We start from the raw sequence: 8,181 nt of genomic DNA, 5'->3' as shown, positions 1-8,181 counted from the left end.
CTGCTGAAAGCTGCAACTGATAATTTTCCTTTCTGGTGTTTTGTTTACTGGAAATTGAACTTCTGGGTTTTTTGTTTTTTGTTTTTTTTTTGTTGTTGTTGTTGGTTTTTTTAAGACACTTTCCCTGGAAGCTCCTGCTCGAATTAAGAATAAAACTCCTCCTCTGGACTGGCCACAGGAAGGTGAAGTTGTTTTTGAAAATGCGGAGATGCGGTACCGAGAGAACCTCCCTCTAGTACTTAAAAAAGTGTCCTTTATCATCAAACCGAAGGAAAAGATTGGCATTGTGGGAAGGACAGGCTCAGGTAAGGAAAAACACTAAGCAGAGTTAAGTTAATACTTTTACAGAATGGGAATGGAGTAGAGTGGGGCAATCATACTTGTTCTCTGTCTTCTCTGTGTTTGAATAAATTGTTAATTGCATAGGAGGAGTCCAGCAGGGTGTCAGTGGTGGATTCTGTTCATGTGCATACATAAGCAGGATCCCTGAAAACAATAATGAAAACAAATTTCCATTTAAAGTGGAGGAATATCCTACTATGCCTGAGTTAGTATGCTCATAACGTTTAACACCCCAAGCCACTTACCAGCACAGAATGCTACCTACAACATGCTCATTGCAGCTTATTTGACTGTCTTGAAAATTTTTTGTAATGATGCTGCAGCCAGGTTTGGCTCTAAGCTATCTCAGAAGTCTGTAACGCAAAGACTCAGACCCCCTGTTTGTGAGATGACTTAAATCAAGTCCAAAATATAGTTTCTAAAGAAGCAGTTGATATTACTATATTGGGCTTATGTGGCAAGGTTTTGGTAGTGGGTGTGGGATGGCACTGCGGGGATGACTTCTGTGAGAAGAGGTTAGGAGCTGCATCTACAATTGCTTAGAATTTTAAATGCTGAACCCCAGCATTTACCAGCATTGTTTGCCAGGACTTCATGTTTAAAACACTTTTCTTACACATAGACAGCTTTTAAGATGCTTTCTCATCTCAAAGCTGCTATGACTGGGTAGAAACACTAGTATTGGTTTTCCTGTCTCATTTTTAGGGAAGTCTTCCCTTGGAATGGCACTTTTTCGTCTCGTTGAACTGTCTGGAGGCTGCATTAAAATTGATGGAGTGAAAATAAATGACATTGGTTTGGCAGATCTTCGCAGCAAACTCTCAATAATTCCTCAGGAACCTGTGCTATTCAGTGGCACTGTGAGGTTAGTGAGACTGTAAGAAGGCAAGAAGGACTACGCAGGCTACCAGCTTATACTTGAACTCAGATAGGTGCCTGGTGAGATGTTAGTTCTCGGGTGTCCTAGCTTCTGTTCTGTTTTTGAAACAACAAAAAAAGCACAGCTAAATTATTTCAGCTGGCCCATTGCAGAACTGGATGTGATCATCCTCTATGGAAGTCTTGCTTTCCCTTTTAGATTTCACTGAAGTTTTTGTATCTTTGTCTTCCATCTCTACTCTTTTGTTCTTTGGCTAATCTAATCCTAGTGTGCTGGGAGCATCCGATTTCCTTGGCAAGGAAATTCTGTCAGTGGAAGGCTACATGGGAATCATCTGTCTGGATGAATTAGTACACTGCTGTTTTGCCATTCATTGCTGAATAAAAATTCTGGTTATGTTTTCTGCTTCCCCCTCCAGATCAAACTTGGATCCTTTCAATCAGTACAGTGAGGAACAAATCTGGGATGCTTTGGAAAGGACTCACATGAAGGAGTGTGTAAGTATTATCTGCCCCTGTGAGATACATGTTTGTTTTGGCTTCCAAACCAACGTGTTCTGTCAGTAGCTACTTCAGAGATCTTTGGATAAAGCTTTTTCTTTGCAACTTTTTCCCCTCATTGTCTATGTTTTATTTGACTGATTCTCCCCCCTCCTCGATTTTATCAGACTGATTTTTTTTTTTTTTGAAAGCGTGCCATACTCCATGTGTGTGTTTTTTTAGTATAAAGCATAGCAGAGTGCCACTTCATCACGTGGACTCCTAGGGTGTAACAATATTTCAAGTGCTATTTTTCTGTGTGTGCCTCAGGAGTGCATTCTGCATTTACATTTGTGAGTGTAAATGTCACACATGCACATTTATACTGAACTTAAAATCTCCCCTTTATGAGGCCTTCTGCAGCAAGTCTCATTGCCATGACATTTCCAATTCTTCTTTTCTTGTAAGTCATGTGGAATGTATGGCTGTGGTATGTCGGCTGCACTAATTCCTGCAGGGACTAGGTTCATTCTTTTCTCTTGGTGAGAAAGATTGTCAGGAGATCTCTATTCAAATTGATATGATCTTGTACATGGCACACTTCTTTTCCTAGAAAATAAATACTTTCTACTGAAGTCGTTCCAAGGTTGCCTACTGAGATGATATAGCTCTTTTGGCTTAGTCCTAGTGATGTTCGCAGGAGCTATCACTGGGTCACAGGCATTTTAACTGGAATGAGCAGGTCTGATGTGTAATTGCTGTGCTAGCATTAGTTGCTTGTTACTAACTTCCCCAACAGAGACAGGGAGAGATGAACAGCAAAGTGTGATGGATATTTTGGAACATGGGCAAAGTCAGATTTGCAGGAGGAGCTAGTGTTTGTCTCATGCCATGGAGATAGAAAAAGTCTGTGCAGTAAGATTTTTGCCTCTTTCCCATGCAGGTTGCTCAGCTGCCTATGAAACTTGATTCAGAAGTGATGGAAAATGGAGAAAACTTTTCAGTTGGAGAGAGACAGTTACTGTGCATAGCTAGAGCTCTACTGCGTCGTTGCAAGGTGAGCATAGTGATCAGAGAAATAGCTGGAGATATCAAACTGATAGCATTGAGCAAGCTTTTTTCCCTGTCAGAGGAATCACAATTATTGCGACCCAGAGAGGTGTAGGGTTAGAACAACTAGGAAGGCATCTGTAGCCAGCTGCCAGCTCCTGTAATGTCCTGCCATCAGAAAGGTATTGCTTGTTCGTGTTAATAATAGGGTGTCAGACTGGCCTAATCATATATTCAGAGTGTCCTGTTACTGGTGAGCATCAGATTCTTTCCTCCTTCCACCTTTTTGTGAATGTCAGCCAAGTATTTTTCTTCTGTATGGTGCTCCACTAACGTGCAGTCTCCAAGTGGAATTTGGGACCATGCTATGTCAGTGAAGTTACAGGTTTTGCAGGAATGGAAGATAAATAATAATTACAGTGAGAGAGACTTTTGGATTGAGATTGACCAGGATTCTGATTTTTAACACCCTTTTTTGGTAAACATTGCACACCATAACATTTGTAAGGCTCACTCTGCATCTATTTTAAAGCCAGACTACTCAGCTGAAGTTACTGCTCTCTCTGCAGTACCTGCACAAAACAAGCCTAGTTTAGCTTTGACAAGACACCACCCCAAATCAGTTTGTCTGAGTCTGAGAGGAAGGGTAATTCTTTCCAGCATAAGACAGCTAGTAAGCCTAGTCAGTATTGACTCATTGCAGAAGGAATGTCACCACCAAGGATGTGTCAGATTAGTTTACCAGTAAAACTTGTATTTGAGATTTAGCTGCTGAATGTAAAACTGAAAGTAGTGGAAACTTGAGGCCAAGGTCAGAACCCAAACGTCTTGTGGCTCTAGGTTATGAACATAAATGCAAGCGTGATCCATAGAGTAGCTTTGTTGAAAGCAATTACCTAAAGAAAACTGAAAGGGTGCTTGTAAAAACTACCTTTGTGCCCACAGCTCTGTAAGGATTGCTGGTTGTGACAACTCTTGGCCATGGTAATTCTGACCAATCTATATATTTTTATGTTCAGGGAGGGAAAGTGTTACTCTGGGTAACAGCCTGGATTATGTGCTGCTTTCAGATTTTGATACTGGATGAAGCAACAGCTGCTATGGACACAGAGACAGACTTACTGATTCAGGAGACTATCCGAGAGGCATTTGCAGACTGCACTATGTTAACAATTGCTCATCGCCTGCATACGGTACTGGGCTCTGATCGAATCATGGTGCTAACACAAGGACAGGTAAGGAGGACTTTTGTGGCTGCAGTTCCTGTTGCAGTCTGGTGGTGCCATATGTGCAGGCTGAACTGAAGGAACAGCTAGTATTGCAGGGTAGAAAATCCTCTGTGTTCATTCATATCCTTGGTAATAGTAGTCCGATAGAATAAATTATTTCCTGACCACGACAGGACTCCAAGAAAGTACCATGGAGTAACAGTCTCTCTTTTAAAAGTGTTTTAAAAACTCCCTTTGTAAGTTAATTGTGAGACGGATAATAACATAAGCATCTTTGGGGCCCAGTGGCAGTTTCCCATTACTTTCTGTCCTGGTTTTGGCAAGTGAGCTGCTATGTGGTGCTTAATTGCTGGCTGGGGCTAAACCATGAGACTTTCATGAAGCCCTGTGCTATCAAACAGGCATATGAGAGATACTTTACCCACTTTTCAGGCTTCCACGTGGGAGCCACAAGCAGTAAAATCAAATGTAAGAACATTTGGTAAGGCCTTTAAAGGTAGAGAAGGCAAAAATCCATAGCATCTTGCCTCTGTTTGCCAGAGCCACCAGAGGCTGCTTCCTGCTGGGTAGTTCGAGTGTTTGTCTGAGCTAGTTTGAAGCATCCCAGGTCACAGTATGCATGCATAAATGTGAATACTTTCACTGTTGTCTCATCTAAAGAAGAATGCTATGTTTTGGCTTCTTTACTACCATGTCACAAGTCCAAGGGTGGGAATCCATTTTCTGCTGGATTTTACTGACATACTTTACCTGCCTTGTTTGCTTTTAGGTAGTGGAATTCGACACACCGTCTGCCCTTCTGGCCAATGAGAACTCGCGCTTCTATGCTATGTTTGCTGCTGCGGAGAACAAGGTTGCTGTCAAGGGCTAAAATTCAGGGCAAAGTCACTTTAATTTTGGAGAGCTATGCTCCCTGCCTGTGGCAGGCCAGCTCTTCCTCCTTCTCCTCCTTCAAGCAGATATTGCCTTTTCATCTTTTAATTTTTAGCACAATGTGTCAAGCCAGAGTTTTTAAAACTGTGTCAGAAGAATTCTCCATGTTTTTATTATTGTATTTATTCCATAATCATATTACTAATTTTTTGTTATTAAATGCACTCTACAAATGGCTCAGGGAGCCATAGTTATAAATGTATCAGAGGCCTATAATGAAGCTTTATACATGTAGCTATATCTATACATAATTCTGTATATAGCCTATATTTACAGTGGAAATGTAAGCTGTTTATTTTATATTAAAATAAGCACTGTATTAATAACAGTGCATATTCTTTTCTATCATTTTTGTACAGTTTACGGTACCAGAGATCTGGCTTTGTTACTGCACTGTATCAGACACCATTTTGTCTTTTACAGTTGGTCTTTTCCTAGTGCCAGATTTTCTGCGTGTCTGAGTGGAAGTGAAGCTTTGCAATAGTGTCCTTTATTGTCACATCTTTGTTGTCTAGGGCAGGGGAGAAGAACTCTGCAGTGTAACTATTGCATTGTAATTTATCAAAGCTATTTGGAGCATTGCTAATGTTCACCACGGCAGCGGCTGCTGCTTCCCCTGCTGCTTTCCCAAAGCAGGCTTTTTAGTGATTTCCTGAGTGGAGGACCACTTCTGGGTCACATTAAGGCCTCAAATTTTCTCAGTGTCCTGATACAGTATTTCTTACTGTGTCAGCAGGGTTTATTTTAATGCAAGCAAGCCCAAGCTCTTCCTGCTTCGCTGATCTAACACAACCAAAATCTAACTGTTCGTGGAATGATCTGTAACAAATTAATCATAAGGTTCAAATCATACCCTGTATGCTAGCAGGAAAGCCTTTTCAGAGTTGCTTCAGATGACTGACTCAAAGCTTTACCTTGAAGCTGCTAACACTCCTCAGAGGTTTAGGTTGGCTTTCATTGGCATGGGTAACACTAACTCTTTGTTCTGCTCACTTATACTAAGGTTAAACAACATCAATATTTCCTGTTTCTTTATTGCACACTGGTTAAGGAAACAGTCGCCCACCCCATGTCTTCTGGAACTTTAAACAGGTTCCTGTTGATCAGGATGTAACACTGGTGTAGGACATCATTTTCTTACTGTAAAGAGACCTACCTCAGGTTACTAGGTCCTGCGTAGTATGTTGCCATGATCACTGTACACCATCCCTGTTTTACAGGACCTGTGGCCCGGGTGGGCACGGTTGCTCCTATAATAGCTGTGACTTATTGAATGGTCAGCGTTGCATGTCTTTGTCAACTTGACATTTTGTAGCCTTAGCATGTTTGCAAAATGTCTCATTGAGGCAGAAATCTGAAAAGTAAATAAAACTATTTTGGGTTTTGTAAATTTTATTGGCTTAAGTGGTTTGCTTTGGGCACATAAATCACTTGTCACCTTTTTGAGCCCTGGGGGACAGTTTTTGCAGGCTGTTTTTTTTTTTTTTTTCTTCTTGTCTGTGCACCATGGCCTGATCTTTCTTCCTTCAGAGTGAAGTGTTTCTTTAAAAGCGTAGTGGGTAATTTTTGTGCCCTCCAGCACGGGGGTGGCTTGCAGTATATGTATGTTTGTGTAGAGTAGTGCGGGGAGTAATAATTTATAGTGCAAATATTCAAGCCAAGTAGCAAGGGGAGAGGTCAGACAAAATACAGAAGATCCTTCTTAGGCTCAGCATTTTCTACTTTCTTTACCTGCAAGTGTTACTGTTTATAATGTGATGGGACGGCAAAGTCACAGCAACAAGCATTTCTACCTACCAATACTACAGGCAAAGCATGGCATTAACAGAGCTTAGGCTGTAGCTTGAAGATAGCACAAAAAGCATAATTTGTTGTAGTTGTTTTGTAGTAAGTCTTGTTCTAAGTAAGAATTAACTAGCACTGCTCTTACCCTGCTTCCAGGCTTGGATGCAAGCTTACTCTGTGTCAGGGACTTGCCACCATTTCGCTCAGTGTTACTCAATTCAAGGAACAGAGTGACTGTGTGTTGTGGTTAGGAAATGGAGAAGTAATAGGCCTCTCTCCAAAGAACACCCATCTAAGTGGGGGGTTCTTTTTTGCTCAGAAACTTGAGGACAAAAAGAAACTAGGAATAGGCAAGAGGGAGCAGGGGTGATAGGCCAAAGAGGTGATGTCCTGCTTCTTCCCTAAAAGTAGTCCTGGGTAGAATGTGAAGATGAAGGCTGAATACCTTAAGGGGAGAGCGAGAGAACATGAAATGCATCTGCCTAAGACTGTGGTTAAAACATGTACAACTGTGAAGGACAGGATTGTCTTGGGCCCTGCAGAACTGAGTTTACACCTCCTAACTTCAGTATTTCCCTTGAAGAAAAAGGGCTAATGTACCCAGTTCTCAAGGGCCACTGGGGTCAGAGTGTGGCTTCATTTTGCAGATAAGGCTGAGCTAATGGCAGTCTGGGCAAAACGGGAGCTATCCTGATCTTGTCCTCCTTCTTCTTCCAGGCTGGGAGTTCCTTCCACTTTCCTGATGCCAGCACTGGCTCTTGCCTGGTCCAGCAGTGACCCAGTTCAGAAAGCTAACTTGCAGAAAGTTCACCCTCCAAATGCTGTACAAAGAAGGAGACAGGAAGGCACACCTGGAAGGGAGGTGAAGTGGGGCTGCTCTTTTCAGTAGGTGCTAACTGTAACACTAGCATAGGTATGAGAGGAAACTGTGCTCAGGATTCATTGCACCAAACTGCTTGCTTCCCAGTTATGCTCTCCTAAAAAGGTGAATACTTTCTGGCTGCTTCAGTGAGCTGAAATAGCTCAACAAGCTGTCAAAAAGGCCTGTGATTGAGCAGGCAAACAGTGACCTGTGGACAGCAGGGATTAGCTCAACCGTTTTGTTAAAGCTTAGCTCCAGCATTGTTACTTGGGAATTAAGGAGATAGACTGCCAGAGGGAAATGTTCTTTCTGCTGTAATCACTTACCCACTTCATTTGGCACTTGTCTCACGGACAGTACCAAAGTATTGCTTCTCACATGGGTAGCAGTATTTTTTTTTATTGGCTTTTGACCTGAGTCACAGGAGCAAGCTGAGGCCTGGCCCAGGGCCCTGTCACTGAAGGTGGAAGGAAGAAACATCAATATGTACAAATGAGACTGAAATATCTTTGTCTTTGAAGCATTCTACAAGAGGTTGATATTTATGGGGATTTTCCAGGAATTGGATCCTGCTTTAGAATTTATAGTGTGATATCCCAGAGATGACTTCATCCTGTGAGG

The 8,181-nt window shown here is 41.9% G+C and overlaps 1 protein-coding gene across 1 annotated transcript in view; it reads left to right on the top strand.

The window, feature by feature from the left end:
* The window catches only part of ABCC5 (ATP-binding cassette, sub-family C (CFTR/MRP), member 5), a 31,261-nt gene extending 25,689 nt beyond the window's left edge, over positions 1-5,572 (top strand). Inside the window, exons 23-28 of the mRNA XM_010282065.1 lie at positions 116-305; positions 1,048-1,207; positions 1,641-1,719; positions 2,645-2,758; positions 3,822-3,986; positions 4,750-5,572. Coding sequence (XP_010280367.1) covers positions 116-305; positions 1,048-1,207; positions 1,641-1,719; positions 2,645-2,758; positions 3,822-3,986; positions 4,750-4,851 — 810 coding nt within the window. The 3' untranslated portion in view covers positions 4,852-5,572. The remainder of the gene's footprint in view (positions 1-115; positions 306-1,047; positions 1,208-1,640; positions 1,720-2,644; positions 2,759-3,821; positions 3,987-4,749) is intronic.
* The last annotated feature ends 2,609 nt before the right edge of the window (positions 5,573-8,181 follow it).

The sequence above is a fragment of the Phaethon lepturus genome, unplaced genomic scaffold (genome assembly GCF_000687285.1).
Source record: "Phaethon lepturus isolate BGI_N335 unplaced genomic scaffold, ASM68728v1 scaffold55940, whole genome shotgun sequence".
In the NCBI taxonomy this organism is placed as follows: domain Eukaryota; kingdom Metazoa; phylum Chordata; class Aves; order Phaethontiformes; family Phaethontidae; genus Phaethon; species Phaethon lepturus.
This window is presented reverse-complemented; position numbering and strand designations above follow the sequence as displayed.